At 48.6% G+C, this 19,894-nt stretch overlaps 2 protein-coding genes across 2 annotated transcripts in view; one reads left to right on the plus strand and one right to left on the minus strand.

Moving 5' to 3' along the window:
• Positions 1–4,744: 4,744 nt before the first annotated feature.
• On the minus strand, positions 4,745–7,431 carry LOC136951972 (hepatitis A virus cellular receptor 1-like). The gene is made up of 2 exons (XM_067246641.1): positions 7,380–7,431; positions 4,745–5,499 (listed from the first exon to the last, which is right to left on the minus strand). Exons 1-2 carry the CDS (start codon positions 7,429–7,431, stop codon positions 4,745–4,747), a joined length of 807 nt encoding a protein of 268 aa, XP_067102742.1.
• mcamb (melanoma cell adhesion molecule b) overlaps positions 7,357–19,894 on the plus strand; it is a 25,049-nt gene continuing 12,511 nt past the window's right edge. The window contains exon 1 of the mRNA XM_067246155.1: positions 7,357–7,577. Within this exon, the coding sequence (XP_067102256.1) occupies positions 7,514–7,577 (64 nt within the window). The 5' untranslated portion in view covers positions 7,357–7,513. The remainder of the gene's footprint in view (positions 7,578–19,894) is intronic.

The raw sequence follows: 19,894 nt of genomic DNA on the forward strand, positions 1-19,894 counted from the left end.
CACAGAATGACAGGGAATCTGGAAATCCTTTCATGTATTCAGTTAATTAACTGGATGCAAAGGACCCTGTGAAATCGGACACAAGACAAATGGAGCTGAGTTCAAGTTGCTGTCAGGTTGTTAAAATATACATTGTTGCTGTCAGGTTGCTAGGATGTTTGTTTTTAGATTTTCTCTCAGACCTCGGCCAGGGGGGTTATCAGCCATGAAGTGGTGCTTACTCGTATCTTTTCTTGCTGTCAGCAGAATACAGAGACTGACCATCCCACCCCCACTTTCACCCTATATCAACCCCCGCCCCCCCCACCCCTGGCTCAGTCTGGGGTAACGCAACCTGTGGTCAACGGAGGCAAACAAGTTTCCAGGTTCTTTGTGGTTTAGTTACATTATTTGTTCCCAGTCTGTCTCTGCCAGCGGAAGACACAAACATCTCAACTTCCCTCACTGCTCCCCCTCCCCCCCCACACATGTGCCCCTGCTACAATCTGCAGAGACAAACCTGGTCCCATGTGTCGGTCCCCAGCCACAGGCCCTGTCATGTGCCACCTCAGGGCAGAGGTCAGAGTGGAGGCAGCTTCTTTTTAGAACCCTTCTCTAAGACAAACAAACAGGACTGAAGTGAGGTCCGGCCACGGGGACAACAGGACGTGTCTCGGGGTAAAACAAGCAAACCTATTGACGTGTTTCCTACTGAAAGACGAGGGGCCTCTGAAGACTAATTTTCTTCAATAGACTTTTCCGCCCTGTGGGTCCTTTTCATGGTGAGGAAGAGGGAGTGTGACTGTCTGACCCATCGCCCCCCAACCCCCCCCCCCCCCCCACCCCCCCGTGCCCCCATCTTGTATGATTGCAGGACCCGATAGCAGTGTAAACTGGAGAACAGAGCAGTTCTCTCCTCTTGAGACAGGAAGTGACACAGTCACAAGTGGCATCCTGGTCTGGGGTGATCACAGTCACAACACCCATTATTTCATTTTAATCAAACATTTAATTGATGATGCCCCAGAGTCACAACCTTTGGACATAAACAACATTACAGGCCCAAACTTAGGGAGCCATAAGCTTTGCACTGAAAAATATACTTTTCTCCTGTTTTTAATCAGGAAATTAAGCAACTGAATGCGTGAAATGATCACTGTAACATGTTGTTTCTTATTTATGCTCAAACTGTGTGGTTTGTTTACTGTTGAGACCATCTGATTCGGTGCTGTCTTTGGCAGCCCGCCAGAGAATCTGCAGAAGTATACTATTTTTAATCAACGAGTGGGAGAGAGATGGGGAGAAAGGGAGGGAAGGAGAGAGAGGGAGGAACAGAGAGATGGGGGAGAAAGAGTGAGTGAGGGACATGGGGGGGAAGGGGGGGGGGGGGTTTACAGCGACCAGGGGACTGGAAGCATCTATGGGAAAACACAAACTCCAAACAGTAGAAACCACTGGGGCCAGACTGGTCCCAACCTGGGGCAGGACCCTGCATACCACAGCAGCCCACAGACCCAGCTGGAGACCACGGGTCCACTGCACTGGACAGAGAGGAGAGAGAGACAGCCAGAGAGATGGAAAGAGATACAGATACAGAGAAAGATAGAGGGCAGCGACAGAGAGAAATAGTAAGTCGGTTAAGAGTGAATGAAAGAGGGAGTGAGAGAGAAAGGAGGTGGCAGAGAAACAATGTGTTGGTGTAAGAAAAAAGGATAGAAAGAGAGAGAGAGAGGAATGAGAGAGACAGAGGGACACAGGGAGAGAAAGAGAGTGAGCAGAGCTGGTCTGGTCTGCTGAGTGTGGAAGTCCCCCAGGGTGACATTCTTGGCCTGTGAAAGTTTGCCTTCCCAGGCCCAGCAGTGTGACTGGGGTTCTGCTGGGACATGGAGACTCAACTCTACTCTGCCGTACTCTACTGTACTCAACTGTAGCCATCTATAGACTCGAACATCTCAGTTACTCTCCACAGCCACAGCAAGGTTCTGTCTCTATCTCTCTTTCTGTCACACACACACACGCGCACACACACACACACACACACACACACAGTCTTTCTCTCTCTTTACCACTTCATGTCTCTCACAAAAAGCAAACTCATGCAGATTCCCTCTCTCTTTCACACTCACTACCCCCCCCCCCCCCCCCCTCACTCTGTCACACAACTACCGCCCTTCAACAGGTCAGCTTGGTGATGTTCTGTCACTAGCGATTGGCCTGTTCTCCTGTGTTCATCTCTGTATTTCCGGATATTGGCTGGTAGCAACGTACAACCTAATGCAATAATTTTTTGCTACTTCCAGATGATGCTGTTATCTATCTTCTTCCTCCGCCTCACTCATTCTTCATTCCTCCTCTTTCCGACAGGTGCTCCCACTGGGCCACACTTATCAGAGCAGTGAAGACAATGCCCTCATCCACGCTATGTCCTTCCTCCATTCTGCCTCTCCTTCCTCCATCCTGCCTCTCTCCCGCCTGTAGTCTGCCTCCAACTTTCACTTCGCCTTAACCCTACCTCTACTCTTCTTCAACCCTTCCTCCCTCCTGCCTCAACCCTGCTACGACCCTCTGCCTCCAGCACAGCAGGGAATTTGACAAGATTTATAACCTCAATTACAAGTAATCACCATGGAGACAGACTTCAGCCCATGCATTCATCAAAGTGGCCCTTTTTCACAATGTCCCTCTTATTGTGACGGAGTTCAGAAGAAATGAGAATTCATGCTCCTCTCCCACTCAGACCCCCTCAAGCACACGCCCAGACCCCCTCCCATGGCGTTTGCTGGACAATAGCCCCCTCTCATCTCAGCAGACAAATCCCCAAACAACTCGCTCCAGGGTCGGTCCCTGGAAAGAATTACTTATTTTCCTGTTCGTCTTCCTTCCTCCAGGCTCTCCTCAGAAAATGAACAGAAGTGTTTCCACCAAGCAGCCACAGCCACATAACAAACAGAGATGCTTAATCACCCTAGTGCAGAGAGCACAGGGGTTAAAGTGTGAGAAGCTAGCCAATAGGGCAGGGGTACAGGGTAAGGGAGCTAGCCAATAGGACAGGGGTACTTAATTAGTCAGCTAGCCAACAGGTCAGAGGTACAGGGTAGGAGTCTGCAGCAGCAGTCTGTTGACCAATGAGAATGTATCTCTCAAGGCATGAGGAAATAACGTAATCATGGACCGTATCATAGAGACACTTTGTGTGAATACTCTCCAGATGTAGTCATCTCATTTAGCAGCCGCTTTTATCCAAAGCACCGTACAGAGGGAGATTTGAACTTCCAATCTCCCAAGCCAGATGAATGTCAGAGGAATCCAGAAGGTACTTAGACACTTACACACTCAAGAGTTCAAAAAACTGCATACAGTCTTCCAAAACAATAGGCAAAATCAAGGTAAAAACAGGAGTTTGAACAAGAAGTCTCCAACACAAAATATCACTGGAAGAACTGGAAGGTTATATCAGAATCAGAATCAGAATGAATCAGAATGGGGTTTAATTCGCGATGAAAGTTTGCACAGACAAGGAATTTGCTTTGGCAGGAAGGTGCAAACATTAAACATATAGGGATCTAAAATTTAAATATGAGGACTAACTATACTAAGGGTACATAACTAGCAATACTAAGTTGAATTAGATTAAAATAAACTATACAATAAAATATAAAATAAAATATAAGTTGCAGTAATATTACTACCACTGAGGGAGAGAAAGAGAGGGAGAGAGTGTGGCACACCACAAACACAGAGAAGCAGTCCAGTCAGAATTAGAGCTCCTCTGCTCTGTACAGTCAGCAATACCGAGGTCTGGCTCTTCCTTAGCCAGCTCTGCTGCTGTGGGAACAAGGAGAGGGCCAGCGGGTTCACTGCTTTCCTAAAATACCCTGGTTCGGACTTATTCCCAAACATGTGACCCCTGACCCCTCTCCAGGCAGCCAAATAGGATGTATTAGGTTCCAGGTGAGTGGGATACTCTGATAATGGGTTCTACTGAAACAAGCTCATGTTTACAGGCTCACAAGGGCTCCAGACACTGTCTTGCTTAGCGTGATATCTGATTCTGGGTGATTGTTATCCATTCTGGGACAAGGAAATAAACTCTGACATGATTCTGGATAGGTCACTAATTACTAGAATGTAAACAAAATAGGAGACGTGTTCTTTTTCGGAGACACCCTGAGTCTAGGTAGCGAGAAATAGCTGTTGTGGTAACTTGTGCTAGTGGTCGAAAATGGTGTGTTTCCCTTGCTAATGTCAACACAGTGAGCAATACAGGGAAGCGGGACTCACAGGGAGCTGAGACAGAAGCTGTGTAATTGTAGCCCTCTATACGAAGGACTGATAAGGAATTCTCCTGGGCTTCTATGAGTTATCTGAATTTTGTTTACGCTTTCCACCCATACTGATACGTGAGAAACACAGTCCAGAGTCAGAGCAGACCAGGGCGGGCTAGGTAGAGTGTTTTAGTCCAGTCAGACAGAACCAGACCAGGCTTAGTAATGCATTCCAGACCAGTCCAGACCATATCAGTCCAGACCAGATGAGGCTTAGAATGGTGTTCCAGATCAGGCCACTCCAGGCCAACATGGCAGAACCACTCTGCATCCTTCTCTCCCACGACCCCTGCAGAAAACCCCCAACATAGAGACATAAATGAGGAACATCAAATAAATAAGAGACATATCTGAAGCAACACAGGCAGGAAATAAAAAGGAATTCACTAAACAAAACCCACACGGGCTATAAACCCATCCAGATTAATAGCAGTGAAATATCAGCATCCTGCTCTCAGTGACCTGAGGAGCTCTGGTCTCACAGAAGGAAATGGGATGAGGGTGGTGAGGATGAGGGTGGCTGGGTTGAGGGTGGCTGGGTTGAGGGTGGCTGGGTTGAAGGTGGTGGGGATGAGGGTGGCTGGGTTGAGGGTGGTGGGGTTGAGGGTGGTGGGGATGAGGGTGGCTGGGTTGAGGGTGGCTGGGTTGAGGGTGGCTGGGTTGAAGGTGGTGGGGATGAGGGTGGCTGGGTTGAGGGTGGTGGGGATGAGGGTGGCTGGGTTGAGGGTGGTGGGGATGAGGGTGGTGGGGATGAGGGTGGCTGGGTTGAGGGTGGTGGGGTTGAGGGTGGTGGGAATGAGGGTGGCTGGGTTGAGGGTGGTTGGGTTGAGGGTGGCTGGGTTGAGGGTGGTGGGGTTGAGGGTGGCTGGGTTGAGGGTGGTGGGGTTGAGGGTGGCTGGGTTGAGGGTGGTGGGGATGAGGGTGGCTGGGTTGAGGGTGGTGGGGATGAGGGTGGTGGGGATGAGGGTGGTGGGGATGAGGGTGGTGGGGATGAGGGTGGCTGGGTTGAGGGTGGCTGGGTTGAGGGTGGTGGGGTTGAGGGTGGCTGGGTTGAGGGTGGCTGGGTTGAGGGTGGTGGGGATGAGGGTGGTGGGGATGAGGGTGGTGGGGTTGAGGGTGGTGGGGTTGAGGGTGGCTGGGTTGAGGGTGGTGGGGTTGAGGGTGGCTGGGTTGAGGGTGGTGGGGATGAGGGTGGCTGGGTTGAGGGTGGCTTAGATGTGTCCTCACTGAAACACTTTGTAAACAACATGGAAGAACAATAACCATACTTTTCCAATAAAACCACATGAATAATGTACATTGACCAGATAAACATGTGCACGAGTGTCAGTCCTGTGAGACGGTTGTATTTGTCATTATAGACTGCGTTAAAACCTATGTGTTGATACCAATATCATCCTTTGCATATCTTCAGCCAAAACTGTAGGTAATTTTCCTATGATGCCTAGATTGAGTTTTTGTATAATCTAAACTGGCAGTATGTAATGTCCTGTGTTGACATGTGTGTGTGTGTGATCTCCTATGTTATCGTGTGTGTGAGCTCTACCATGCTGTGATGTCTTTGACAGCTGCAGGTGAGCAAACAGCCAGCAGACCTGGCTTTATGGTATTACAAACACACACACACACACACACACACACACACACACACACACACACACACACACACACACACACACACACACACACACACACACACACACACACACACACACACACACACACGTCTAACCTGCCTCCCTTCCAGCCAGTCTCCTCTATAGCCTGCTTTGTCTGTGAAGACCAGGAGCCTCCCTCATGCTGTGGATGGTATCTTGTATCTACCTGGCTCCCTGGTAGCCTTGCATGGAGAGTTAAGAGCAGACTCACAAAGCCCTCATACATGAACCTGCACCGTGTACACGACCTCACCAGACCTTGTCTGCCTAGACCAGGCCTTGTAACAGTAAGCTTCACACTAAATATTAAATTTCATGGAGGTCATAGACTCAAAATGGTGTTAATATAAGTCGATTAAGGTTGCATGCTAACATGCCTATGGTGACAAACTGCTCCTGTTTTGGAGTATACTGTCCATTGGAATTGAACAGGTTAGTTAAGCTGGCAGGGGAGAGAGAGGAACCCTGAACCACAGCACGCACGTCCAGCTTCGTATGCACAACAGCTGTGGCTGGTCAAGGTAACAGCATGATGGGGAGTGAAACCTAACCCCATGCCAGCAATACCACTATGGGCTAATGGCTTTAAGGGCCCCTTGCTCCACCACCACCCAGCCCTGGTCCTTCAGATGATACCCCCACCCATCCACACACACCAACCCCAGCCCCCATCACCTCCCACTGTATCAGCCTCACTCTCACGGTTCTCATGCTCTCCCACAGGAGGCTCATGTCCAGGCAATGTGTCAGTGTTCAGAGACTATTGCAAACAACAAATCAAGTCAGATATTGTATGAAAACGCCTACCACTACTATATACTCTGAAAATTGGGTACAAAACATACTCAAAACATGTCTGTGACAGATTACATTTCACCATAACTGATTTGACTTATTCTATGATAAGACAGTTCCAATGGTTGCTGTGTGCATTGTGAACACTGATTCTTTACATTTGTTTAGGGGAAAGTCTGTCACGTGAACAAATAAAGAGATGGCTGTTTGATGTCTGGAGTGTCTTCTAACATTTCCATAGTGTTGCATGACAGAAACGTTGGGAAAACACATGTTCTGCAGCCTATCCTATCACTCTGTTTCACGCACGTGTCCGACTTTAGATGCGTTGTTTGCAATTCCAACCTAAGAAGAGTCTGGCATGTTTAATAGTTCAACCATATGTGGTAAGGTTTACCTTATAATATGAACAGTTGACAACATATGGCTGTATGACAAGTAGCTACACGGACGCTGCCTCCTGCATTCTGTCACTTAAGTTGCTACTCCAACGCTATATGCCTAATACACTATGCCCCCCCGACACACACACGCACACACCCCTCCCTCCCGGTCGGTCCGGTGCGTCGCGAGGTCCTCCTACAAGCCGATCCTCTCTGCCAGCTTCACATCATTGTCTTGCCTCCCTTGTGCTGCTTTTTTATCTTGGACTTGTAGTTAGACAGATTCACCATTTCAATCTCTCTCTCACAAACTCTCCTACTCTTTCATACAAACTCGCACGCTCGGTCCCAGAGGACACCGGCTAGGAGCGACATGGCTTTACGGAAGAATACCTCTCTGTTTACCGGACTTTTCATCCTCGCTCTAAGCTGGAGAGGTATGTGGCACCTATATCCGATCCGTGATGTGTTTTAAGGTGTGTATGTGGGTTTGTGTGTGGCCGCGTGTCGGATGTTAAGGTAAAACTTTGCAGGGCTTCTTTTCGCTGTCCTTCGCTGCTGTACTTGATTGAGTGCTGCGGCGCAGATTCAGAGCAAACTGCAAACATGTGATAGGCTACGACAAATGTAATAAATGTAAATGATACGTAGCACATTCTCGTTGGGAAGACTAGTTTGTCTTCTGAATTACTGTTGATTTTTAATAAAACGGTTCACTGTTCAATCTAGGTGGGATGGAGCGTTCAACTGCACAGTGGTATTACCAGTTGTTTCAATTAGTCACTGTAGGAACAGTGCTGGAAGAAAAGGCCTTGCTTTTGAAATTGTGATAAACAAGCGACTGTACCGACGTGTGAATAGAACTCTGTAATTTGTACAAAGGAATCATTGTTGCTCTCCTCAAACATTTGACATTTGACTTGGACAGAGATATTGAAACCCTCTAACTAAACAATGCATGTGATGATAATATGAACACTACAGAATGAATGCGTAATATATTTTGACAGATTGTGACCTACTGTTGTGTCGGGTTATCTATGAGTGCTCCGGTCTCACTGACTATCAGTAAGTCACTGTAACCATGGTAATTGGAGGTATGCCGTGTGTGATGTATGAAAGTAGTAGAATGTGATCTGAGAAGTTGAAGGGTATGATGCAAACTTGAAAACCACTTTTCACCCGAGTTTTTTTTTTTTACATGACCTCGTTAGACACATGCTCGATGAGAGGACATAATATCACTGTGGCCTGGTTTTGAAAAGACTCTGTTGTAGTTACCAAATAAATAACCTTGAGGTAATGATCTTTATAACTGCTCCGGAGGCACCTTAACATTTAGAGAGGGTCAGGTTTAAAATAACCTGTATCTGGGAGTGTGTGTCTGTGTAAGTGGGTGAAAGAGTAGAGACTGTCAGCTTAGAGAGAGAGACACGCAGGCCTGGATGATAAGAGAGCAGGTCTGTCAGTCTCTCCTGCTTGGCAGCAGCAGAGAGGAGAGAGACCTACAGCTGGAACACAGACCACATACCCCTGGCATCATGTCACATTTGGAAATGCCCAGTTATTCTAGGCCAACCACTACCTATACCAAGAGGTACCAGGTTCAAATCTACCCCTTGTAATGAACTTGGGTTATTATAAGTGTGTGCTAAGTAAATCCTGTACATTGTTACTAGGCACCTAACTGGGTGTCTGTAGGATAATAATACGTGGTACAGCAGTACCGGGATCACTACCATGGCCAGTGGTGCAGAGGGTGAGGGCAAGGGTCAGAGAGCGTGAGCGCATTATGTTTTACTGTGGAGAGATGATAGACTCTCATAACAGATGCACAGTAATCACAAGCATTTCAGTAATGGACTTCTCTAATTCACTTATTTACAAAGAGCTCCAGTGTTACTTTATGGAATGTCATGAAAGCAGACTAGGGTATCAGCGTGCGTGTGTCTTTCTATGTGTGTGTGTCGACTGTTTTTGTGTGTTTCTCTGTGTATGCGTGTGTGTTTGTGGCCAGGGACAGGAATACTTAGGGTTTAAAGGGTGTGGCGGGTGTTAATGGTATCCCTATATGACATTTTAAAGCATATTTTTTCCTGTTTTTCAATTTTTGTTTGTTTAAACACACAGGTTGACGACCCACTCTTCCCCCCAATCCTTCCTCTCTATTCTTGACTTTCCTCCTCTCTCACCCCTCCCTCGTTTGTCTCTCCCCCTTCAACCTTGCTAACTCTTCCTTTGTTCTGATCTCCTGCTTTTGTTTCTGATCCCTTCCCCTATCTCACCCCCCCCCTCTCTCTCTCTCTCTCTCTCTCTCTCTCTCTCTCTCTGTCTCTCTCTCTCTCTCTCTCTCTCTCTCTCTCTCTCTCTCTCTCTCTCTCTCCTCTCTCTCTCTCTCTCTCTCTCTCTCTCTCTCTCTCTGTCTCTCTCCCTGCTCCTGGTATGTCTGCCTGCTACACCTCATACTCTCTCCTCTGTTGGGTTGGGTCAGGTCTGAGCTTGCTTAAATCACTCTCCTCCACTAAGGCACCATACCAAAGTCCCCTCTGACACATACACACACACCCCTCATCTCCCCATGTACACCCCCAATGACCCCCCGGTCCTCTCCTTCACATAGCCCACCTCAGAGAGGGAGTCAAGGTACAACAGCTGCTCTCTCCATGCTCCCCACATCACGGTCTGGGGCTCTGGTCAGAAGAGGAGAGTCAGTTGGCTGAGCGGTGAGGGAGTCGGGCTAGTAATCCGAAGGTTGCCAGTTCGATTCCCGGTCATGCCAACTGACGTTGTGTCCTTGGGCAAGGCACTTCACCCTACTTGCCTCGGGGGAATGTCCCTGTACTTACTGTAAGTTGCTCTGGATAAGAGCGTCTGCTAAATGACTAAATGTAAATGTAAATGTAAGACAGCTTGGCTCCTACCCAGTCCAGCAGCCAGGGGAACAATAGCTTCCAGAGCTGCCTTGTTGCCAGGACACCAGTTTGTTCCTGGCCGGACGTCAGATCCAGTGTTACCTCGGTCTCTCTGGGGACAGAGCTTTAACTACTCTTATCTAAATATTTGAATGTCGCTGGTCATCAGAACCCAGGGAGCGCTGCTGTGGTCTGGACAGTGTCCCAAGGACTTCACTTTTTCTATCTTTCTATCTTTTTTCTATCTCTCTCTCTCTCTCTCTCTCTCTCTCTCTCTCTCTCTCTCTCTCTCTCTCTCTCTCTCTCTCTCTCTCTCTCGCTCGTTTTTGTTCTGCCTCTCTTTTTCTCTCTCTCTAGCTCCTACTTGTTCTCTCTTTCTCTCTCTTTCTCGCTTGCTCTGTCTATTTATCTGTATGTTTCTGTGTGTCTCTCTGTGTCGCTCTGTGTCTCTTGGTCTCTCTCTCTCCCCTCTCTCTCTCTCTGTGAGAAATCCCCCTTCCTCCTCCTCTCCCAGGAGGGATCAAAGCTGAGCTTCTGGAGGAAAGGGCTCTAGACCCACCATGTCCTCTGATAAGGACAGAATTCACTTCCTGTGACATCAGCCAATCCAGGGTCAAAGGGCGAAGGCATCACAAAGAGGTCTCGCAGTTGAAGGGCATTCTCATTTAGAGTCTAGGGAAGGGAGAGGCAGCGGGAGGGAGGGAAGGAAGGAGGGGGGCGGGGGCTGCAGGGGGTGGCGGAGGAGAGGGGGTGGGGGGGTTGGTCTTCCAGACCACTGTTCCAGTGAGGAGTTGTTGGCATGTACAAAACCCTCCTTGTACCCATCCTCACAGCTGACAGATAATGAGGTGCTCTGGGTGAAAGACCCTAAACCTTTAACCACTAGAGCGCCTCCAAGCCAAGCCTCTAAACCCCCACAACCTCACAGCCCAGTCTCTACCACCCTGGCTGGAGGGACAGTGGGTCTTATCTGCCACATGAGGACCAATAGTAACCTCCAGTCATCCAGTGGAGGTTTCATTCTTCTCCTGGTGTGCTGCTGTCTTCATGTTTACATGACCATTAGGTGTGTAGGTGGAATACTGCCACAGAAGCTTTATTTTTTTAGAGCAGGACTCAAAAGGGATGATCTTCCGAATACCTGGAATCTGTTGGCTCCCTCTCTGCAGAGATTGGTCCTTCTTGTCACTGTGTGCTATCTCCTGGATTATTGTGATGGTGATCATAAAATGGATGCAGTGACATCAAGATACGGATCAGTTCTGGAGACAAATGGACACACAAACAACATATACTGTACCTACACAAAGAAAACAAATACACACTCACACTATACACACAGGCACTCAGAGAGCCACATGGCCTCCTATCTCCAGGCTCCAGTAATAAAACCCATTTGTCTAAGCAGACTCTCTGTGGCGTGTGTTTACGTGTTCAATGCTCCACCCACTCCAGCACACACACACACACACACACACACACAGACACACACACACAGACACACGCACTCTCGGACAAGATACACTCGGGAAGCACTCCGTTCCTGTGCTGCATCACTGAGAGGTGTGCTAGATTCCTGTTGGGGGTAAATTCATGGTTGTTGAAACTAGTCTTCCTGTATCCAGATCCCTCTGAAACATGAACAGGACATGGACAAACTCCACAGAATCTCTGTCACTGACACGGCTCTTCCCGAAACCTATCTCTGTTATTCTTCCTCACTCTCGTCTTTTCTCTTCTCACTCACTCTCTCCCTCCCTCTCTTTTTCCTTCTCCCTAGTCTTCTCCCTCTCTCCATTCTACTCCCTTCCTTCTCTTATGTCCTCCCTACTCATTTCCATCCATCTCTCTATCCCTCCTTCTTTCCATTTTTAACTCTCTCTCTCTCTCTCTCTCTCTCTCTCTCTCTCTCTCTCTCTCTCTCTCTCTCTCTCTCTCTCCCTTCCTATCTCTCTCTGTGTTTCCTTCTACTTCTATCCAGACATGTCATACAGCTGCCCTGACAGGCCCCTCCACAGTTCAGGGTCTATGATTGGCTCTGATTCGATTAGGCCAGAACAACATGTGTCTCTGTGGGATCAGTGAGGGATGTGGGAGATCTGTGGACGTGTGGAGATCTGTGGTGATATGTGGAGCTGTGTGGCGATCTTTGGAGAGATGTGAGGATCTGTAGTGATGTGTGAGGGTCTGTGGTGATCTCTGAGGTTTGGTTTTCTGTCCATGACTGGAGTCCTGAGGAGAGGACTGTGTGTCTGTTCAAATGCTTCCTCTCCTCTTCAGTCCCTGAAAAAAGGGAAGATCCTCTTCTCTTTTTCTCCTCTTCTCCTCTACTCCTCTACTCTTTGAGCTCTAGCAGACAGATAAGCAAAGCTGCTGATGAAAGCTAGGTGTCCAGGCATGCCCTCTCCTCTCTCTCCCTCTTCTCCTCACTCACCCCTCTCTCCACCCCATCTCGCTCTCTCTCTCCCCCACATGACTCATCAAACTCAGTCCTGTGTGTAGAATTGATCTTCCACGCCGTTAACCTTTACTGGGGCTTTTACTGGCTACCTGGTGGGGATTCTGGAGGAGCTCCTCCGAGGTTTAAAGAGTGGAGAGAGTGAGGGAGAGTTAGGGAGAGCAGGAGAGGAGAGAGGAATACGGTGTGAGAGCAAGTGGAACAGGGAGAGAAGAAGAGAAAGTGGGGGGGGACAGAGGAAGAAAGAGAGGGACTGAGAAAGGGAGAGGAAGAAAAGAGAGGAGTGAGCGGGAGAGTTAAGAGGGAGGAGGCCACACTAGGTGGAGGAAGAAGGCGTGACACTCCGGAAACCTCCACCATTGACGTCAGCATCCATGTTGTCACAGCTACGACTCCTTATCTCTCCCTGGATGTTTTCAAACCCCACTCGAACCAATCACATTATCAGCTGATAAAGTTATATGAGCAAAACGTCCCAAATTGTGCTGGGAGCCACTCCAGCGACAATATAAATGTTTATTGTATGATCAAGGAAGTAGATAGCTTCTCATTATATGCCCCTTTCCTCTGTCAAAATGCCATTGTTGTGCCAGAAGGCTCGGCCCATGGGAACACAACAGCTTGATTGTTCTGCAGCCCAAATACCTACTGATGGCTGACAACCAACTAACAATGCAACATGTTTGCTGCTGAACTTCACTGAGAGATGAAGCTGAACAGTAAGACATGCTCTACTTTGCGATTTCAGATGGTTTCACCGTGGACGTTCTCAGTGTTCTTTGCAACATTGAGTCCATGGCAGACCTACTTGATGTTGTATGATGAGGAACATGTGGAAGTTACAGTATGGGTGCTGTATAGTCTTCAGATGGATGCTTCCCATCTGCTGGAGACACGTGTGGAACACAGGAGCAGGTAGGGCAGAGGTTTGAGAGTGTGGATGTTGACTGACCGACTACCTTGGCTGTCAACATCGCTCTTCTGAATCCCTTTGAAGTTAGCTTGGCGGACAGCTGCACAGACACATGCACACGCACACACGTGTACACAGACACACTCGCTCACAAAGGCCAGCCAGGGGAAGCTTGTGTTACTGAAGTCTTTATCATGTAGCTGCTCCCGTTTGCCCCTGACCCATTGTGCTCCTTCTCATCCTTCTCACCCTCCTCACTGTCCTCACCCCCTCACCCTGCTCACTGCACCTCCCCCTTCTCACCCCCCCACAGCTGGGTTGTCTCTGGACCTCTTCTTCTCTCTGCTGGTACAGTACTGCCTGTCTGGAGACCGAGCAGCTTGGTTAAACCAGTTAGTGTGTCAGGGTTATTCACTTAGCCGACCCTCCTTGCATGGGTTCTTCTACTGATATCTAACAAACAGTGTGAGGGCCAGAATACTAGCCATGGAATACATTGCTTGGGTATCACTTAGGAAACCGTAGCCGAACCTTAAACCATTGTGAAGTTCATGAAATCAAATTGAACTGGCACGCATGTTTGAATTCTCTACAAAAATCCCCATGATGTTGGAAGGCGTAAATGGCGACTGCGTCACTTGGAATTCAACCGCCCTGTGGAATAGCTGGTAGCTAGTGTCAGTACCCCACACACGCACCTCCAGCCTTCTGCCGTGCCAGGCTGGTGACGGGGTGAGACGTGGGACATCCAGCTATGTTCTGCTGCTGTCAAGCAGGTCGGATGCTTCACCCACTGCTCTGCATGCTCTCTGCCTCTTCTCTGAAACAATGTCATCCATCAGCCAATCAGATCCGGGAACCGCTCGCTGTGAGGAGAGTTAGTTAACTCAGCGTGGGGTTGTTGTAGATCTCCTGGATCTCCTCCCCTGCTGTTGTTCTCCTTTGAACTGTGTTATAAAACAAACGGATCGTCTGTCCCCTTCGGAGACGGGGGGGAAATCGATTACATGGCTTGTGATTGGTCACCCTCAGCATTTCCCCCCAGAATGCACTTGTCTGGTGTGAGAAAGCAGCACTAATAGCTGCATTAAATGGACTTAGAAGAGGAGAGTTACATTACTGCATGGAAAAAACGAAGCAGACATCATGGGTAATAGGGCTTTATTTCATGAAATTAAATCAACTTTGCCTTCTGCCTTTAATGTTGTCTCAAACAACTCTGCTAACGTAATACCATGCAGTGTAAATGCACATTTCCACGCAGTCCGTGAGGTGGAGTTCACTCCAGCAAATGGTGTGTTTGTTGTATTTGTTTTGCCATGTTGTCATGAGCCATATCGTCAGAGCACACAGGTTCTCCACTGTACTGCTTTGGGTAGAGGGCCATGCAGAGTTTAGGAAAACAAAGGATTTTGCCCCAGACAAAGACCTCCTTCTCTTCCCCACATAGCCGCTGTGAGTTCCTGCTTGTCAACCATAGGATGTTCTTCATTGGCCATGGGCCAGACAGTTGTCCAATCATGTCACTCTCCTTGACAAGAAGCTCATCTTGATTGGTTCACAGAGGGTGTCCTGCCTGGCGTGCATGGCTTAGGAAACATTTTCACCATTCCAGACAGGGGCTCTCTGGTAATGGCTTGAAACAGACACCACTGACAGACCTCATGGATGTGTGTGTCATATACAGTATATGATAGGTCCATGATCTATGGCGTGTGTGTGTGTGTGTGTGTGAGGGACATCTATCAACCAGACAGCGATATGCCCATTGCCAACACATTAACGGAATAATCTTGTGCTTCACAGTCCGTAAGGTTAACATTTCAACCTGTTTGGGACTTCTGAGATCTTACATTTAAACTGAATACGTTGTCTGCTCAGAACGGGAGTACCCTGTGTCTTTGTCGTCAAATGTTGTCGTTGGAAGAAATCCGTTCATGCTCGCTAGCGCCCCAGGAGTACTTCTGCAGTCTTGCTTCATGCGTGTGGTCTCCCCTGCGTCTGTTTCGAGCATTTGTTATTAGATTAACATTGGTTTGTTTATCATAGACAATATCGCTCTGCTGAAAAGGAGACGTGAGACCATAGAAGGACATTGTTCTGTGTTTGCATGCTGCTAAATACTGTAACCAAACAAACGTGCTGGAACAAAGCCCTGCCCGCGTGCTGATCGCTGCTTGGAAACAGAAGGTCTGTTAGTGGACTATTCCCACTGTCTACACACAGATGGCGGAGACACTAAGAGCTGCGATTGCTCTGTTTCAGGGATAAATATGTGGTCTTCCGCAGTGAGCCTAATTAAATATTGTATTTCTACTCTGACCTCCCAGGGCTGTTGAGGTGATGCTGGGGCTCTTAGAGCTGTGGGACACACACACGCACACATGCTCACACTCAAACACAGACACACACTCACAGATTCCTGTGTCTCTGTGGCTGTCGATGCTGTAAAGTATCTGGCTCAGAGCCTCTCATATAAATACTGCGGTCATCTGATAATGTGGCTATACACACACACACCACAAGTACAATGAGAGATTGGAGTTAAACACACATACACACTCCCCCCCCCCCCCCCCCCAACACACACCACCCCCGTCCACCCTCACACAAACTCGTCGTCGTCATCTGCCGCTTATCCGGGGGTCGGGTCGCGGGGGCAGCAACCTAAGCAGGGAGGCCCAGACTTCCCTCTCCCCCAGCCACTTCCACCAGCTCTTCCTGGTGGACCCTGAGGCGTTCTCAGGCCAGCCGAGAGACATAGTCCCTCCAGCGTGTCCTGGGTCTTCCCCGGGGCCTCTTCCCAGTGGGACGTGCCCAGAACACCTCACCAGGGAGGCGTCCAGGAGGCATCCTTATCAGATGCCCGAGCCACCTCAACTGGCTCCTCTCGACGCGGAGGAGCAGCGGTTCTACTCTGAGCCCCTCCCGGATGACCAAGCTTCTCACCCTATCTCTAAGGGAGAGCCCGGACACCCTGCGGAGAAAACTCATTTCGGCCGCTTGTATTCGCAGACACAAACTCCATAAACACAAACATGTTTTTGTTCTGTGCTGATTTGAATGACATCATCAAAATATTGTGCCCATTGGTGTTAGTGATCACATGAAGAGCCTTGTGTAGAAACCTCATCTTGGCTCATGACTCCTGAACAGATCTTGGCCCCATGTCACCTCAGTAGCTCCTGCTCAACCTGTCTGAGCATTAGCTATGTAGCCTCTCTCTGTATGTGTGTGTCCTGCAGTACTGTAATGTAGGCCTCTCTCTCTCTGTGTCCTGCAGTACTGTAATGTAGGCCTCACTCTCTCTCTGTGTCCTGCAGTACTGTAATGTAGGCCTCTCTCTCTCTGTGTGTCCTGCAGTACTGTAATGTAGGCCTCTCTCTGTGTCCTGCAGTACTGTAATGTAGGCCTCTCTCTGTGTCCTGCAGTACTGTAATGTAGGCCTCTCTCTGTGTCCTGCAGTACTGTAATGTAGGCCTCTCTCTGTGTCCTGCAGTACTGTAATGTAGGCCTCTCTCTGTGTCCTGCAGTACTGTAATTTAGGCCTCTCTCTGTGTCCTGCAGTACTGTAATGTAGGCCTCTCTCTCTCTGTGTGTCCTGCAGTACTGTAATGGCCTTTTTTCTACATGTAGCCTATAAGCTCTTGTAGTCATTGTCTCTGTGTGCTACAGCAGTGGTCTTCAAGTTCTCAAGCTCACTGTCCTGTTCTAGATGTTTCCCTGCCCCAACACACCTGATTCCATGGAACGGTATCAAGCAGAAGCTTGACAACGACCGTGCATTTGAAGCAGGTGCTTAGGGGAGTAGGGAAACATCTAGAACATACAGGACAGTGGGCCCTGAGGACCAGGGTTGAAGACCACCGTTCTACAGGACTGTAATGTCACCGTTCTCTCTGTGTTATCACCCAAGTTCTCCTGCTCTGTTCGTGAACTCTCCTGTTTTTCTGTGAGCCACTCTGACCGTCCTCATGTTGTACGCACACCGCCTTCCCAACAGCGAAAGAACAATCTCCCACAGGGTAGATAAAGGAGGGAGGGGCAGCTGCTTTGATCCATCCTTTTATCTCTTAAAAACGTTGGAGTAGGAAACGCAGGCTGGCAGTTTGCTGGTCAATCGTACAGTAGCATAAACACTCACAGGATGGGGGCCTTGTTTTCACCAATGGGCTCAGAGCCAGTGAGTAGCTACAGATGTATCGGAAGCAACCACAGGAAGATATGGTGTGGAGTCGGGCCTTCAGGGAGAGATTCTTGAGGCCTGTCATGTCCAGAAGGGCAAACCCATTCCAAAGGGACTGTAGTGTATATAGTGAACATGGAAATGTGTATAGAAACTTGCTGCCAAGGTGGAATGCTGAGTAAACAAGCAAGGGAAGATCTCCTTGTGAGACTGATGTTCTGTACACAGACACAAACATACTGTATGCACACATACACATACAACACATGTACACACATACATCCAATTTTGTACTGTACAGTGTGTCTGTGGAATCCAGCTGGAGGGTAGAGAAGATGATTCATGTGCTTCTGATTTTCGGAGGTTAAACTGAATGTCACAACTGAAGACCGCTAGAGAGAAAGAGCAAGAGACAGGAAGAGCGGGAGAGGGAAAGAGAGAGAAACGGGTAGGGAAGGCGAGACAGAGAGAGAGGAAAAGAGAGAGGAAGAAGGAAAGCAAGAGAGACATGGAGAGGGAAAGAGAGAGACGGAGAGAGAGGAAAAGACGGAGAGAGAGAGAGAACGATGTCGAGGGAAAGACAGACGGAGTCCAGAGTCCAGGCTGGACAGATGCCTCCATGGTACGTGTTGAGGACCCTGCAGCTCCTGTCCGTATCTTGGGGGATTGGTGTGGACCTCAGCCTCTTGACCTGTGCTCTGGGAGTCAAACGCACACACAGCCCTCTCTCTTCCTCGGACACGATTAACGACGTGAGAAAGGCGCTCGTCTCTGTCCGCAGGGCTTGGAGAGGAGACCCCTCTGCCACAGGGCTCATCCACCCTATCCAACCAGACCTCCTCCTGGACATTCCACTCACACATTCTACAAGTTCTATTCATTCTGTCTGTTCATTGTATGCGCTCGTCGGAAGCGGTAGAATGTCAGCAGGGGTGGAATGTGGAACTGCTCATCATCTTGTCGTAACAGACTCAGTAGCCAATCACTGTGGAGCACTGACCCCTGTCCTAAAGTGAAATATGGGGCTATAGACAGTAAACTCACTAGCTATCCCTCTATATGCAGGCACACACACACACACACACACATGCAGGGCTGTAGTCGAGGTGTTTATGGTGCTCCATAAGAACCACCTTATCCAGACAGCCACGTTAGTCTGAGATGCCAAACATTCCTTGGAGATCTCACCCCACTTACCCCTTAAGACAGACACACACACATACACACACACACACATTGTTGGATACTTGCGAATATCCCACCAAGAACTTGTTTATCAGACAGCCATCCCCACAGCTGTCCTCTCCACCTCTCCCCTGGCTGGAAGACACTAACACCTGGCTCGTGTGCTTGCATTCAAACTACTAAGGCAGGCCTCACACACCCACGTTTACAAAGGCTCCATAGAGAATGCCTATCAGTCCCAAATTGCTTTCATCCCCAATTTTTTCTGCTGTTTAATAATGGATGCAGCTCGCGGAAGTAGTCTTTGCTGATCCAGGGTGCTTAAAACATTAGCGGCCTTTTAAGCTAATGCTTTCTAAGACCTCGTCCATTTTATCCTGAGTTTTTTCCTTTCATTCTATCTTTGAGAATCAGAATTCGGTTTATTCGCCATGTATGTTATACAAACACGGAATTTACTGTGGCAGGGAGGTGCAAAACACTAAACGTATACGAATCTTAAATTCGTATATAATCTTTCTCTATCCTTCCATCTTGCTCGCTCTCTCTCCCTCTCTCATATATATATATATGACTATAAGTGTACAGTATATTCTATTCAGTCATATGTCAGTCTAACTCAGTAGTTCATCATCCAGATCTTAATAACAGTTCCAACCCCCTTTGTTACTGAGCTACATTCCTGCTGAGGCTATTTTGAGCGCTGGCAGAGTGGCAGAGTGGCAGACACCTTTGTATCTGCCCGGTCTCGACTTGTCTCTCACACACCCGTGTGATTGGCAGCGTAGTCTCGTCCGCAGGTCATGATGAAGGGTACACAAATGTGATTCTGTTTCCTTTCAGTTTTGAGTCTTCCAGCCAGAAGCACATTCTGCACTACCTAAGGTGTGTGTATGCCTGTGTGTGTGCCTGGAGTGTGTGTGTGTGTGTGTATATACAGCAGTGTGTCTGGTCTTGAACCTGGTACCACTCTTCGTGGCAGGCCTCGTTTCCTCCTCCGCTCGGGCCTGAGTGCGTGTGTAGGGCTGGGGTGGGGGGGGGGGGGGGGGGTGCAGCTGAACCAAACAAGGACGGAGCCTCTCTCTCATACCTCCTCCTGT

The sequence above is a fragment of the Osmerus mordax genome, chromosome 11, assembly GCF_038355195.1.
Source record: "Osmerus mordax isolate fOsmMor3 chromosome 11, fOsmMor3.pri, whole genome shotgun sequence".
Taxonomy (NCBI): domain Eukaryota; kingdom Metazoa; phylum Chordata; class Actinopteri; order Osmeriformes; family Osmeridae; genus Osmerus; species Osmerus mordax.

Excerpts from the sequence above, each read along its gene's own strand:
- LOC136951972 (XM_067246641.1), bottom strand. The coding sequence starts at position 7,431 with ATGGTGAATCTGTCTAACTACAAGTCCAAGATAAAAAAGCAGCACAAG. Across the intron at positions 5,500-7,379 it reads AAAAAAGCAGCACAAGGGAG|CCACCCTCATCCCCACCACC; the intron begins GCAAGACAATGA and ends CCCTCAACCCAG.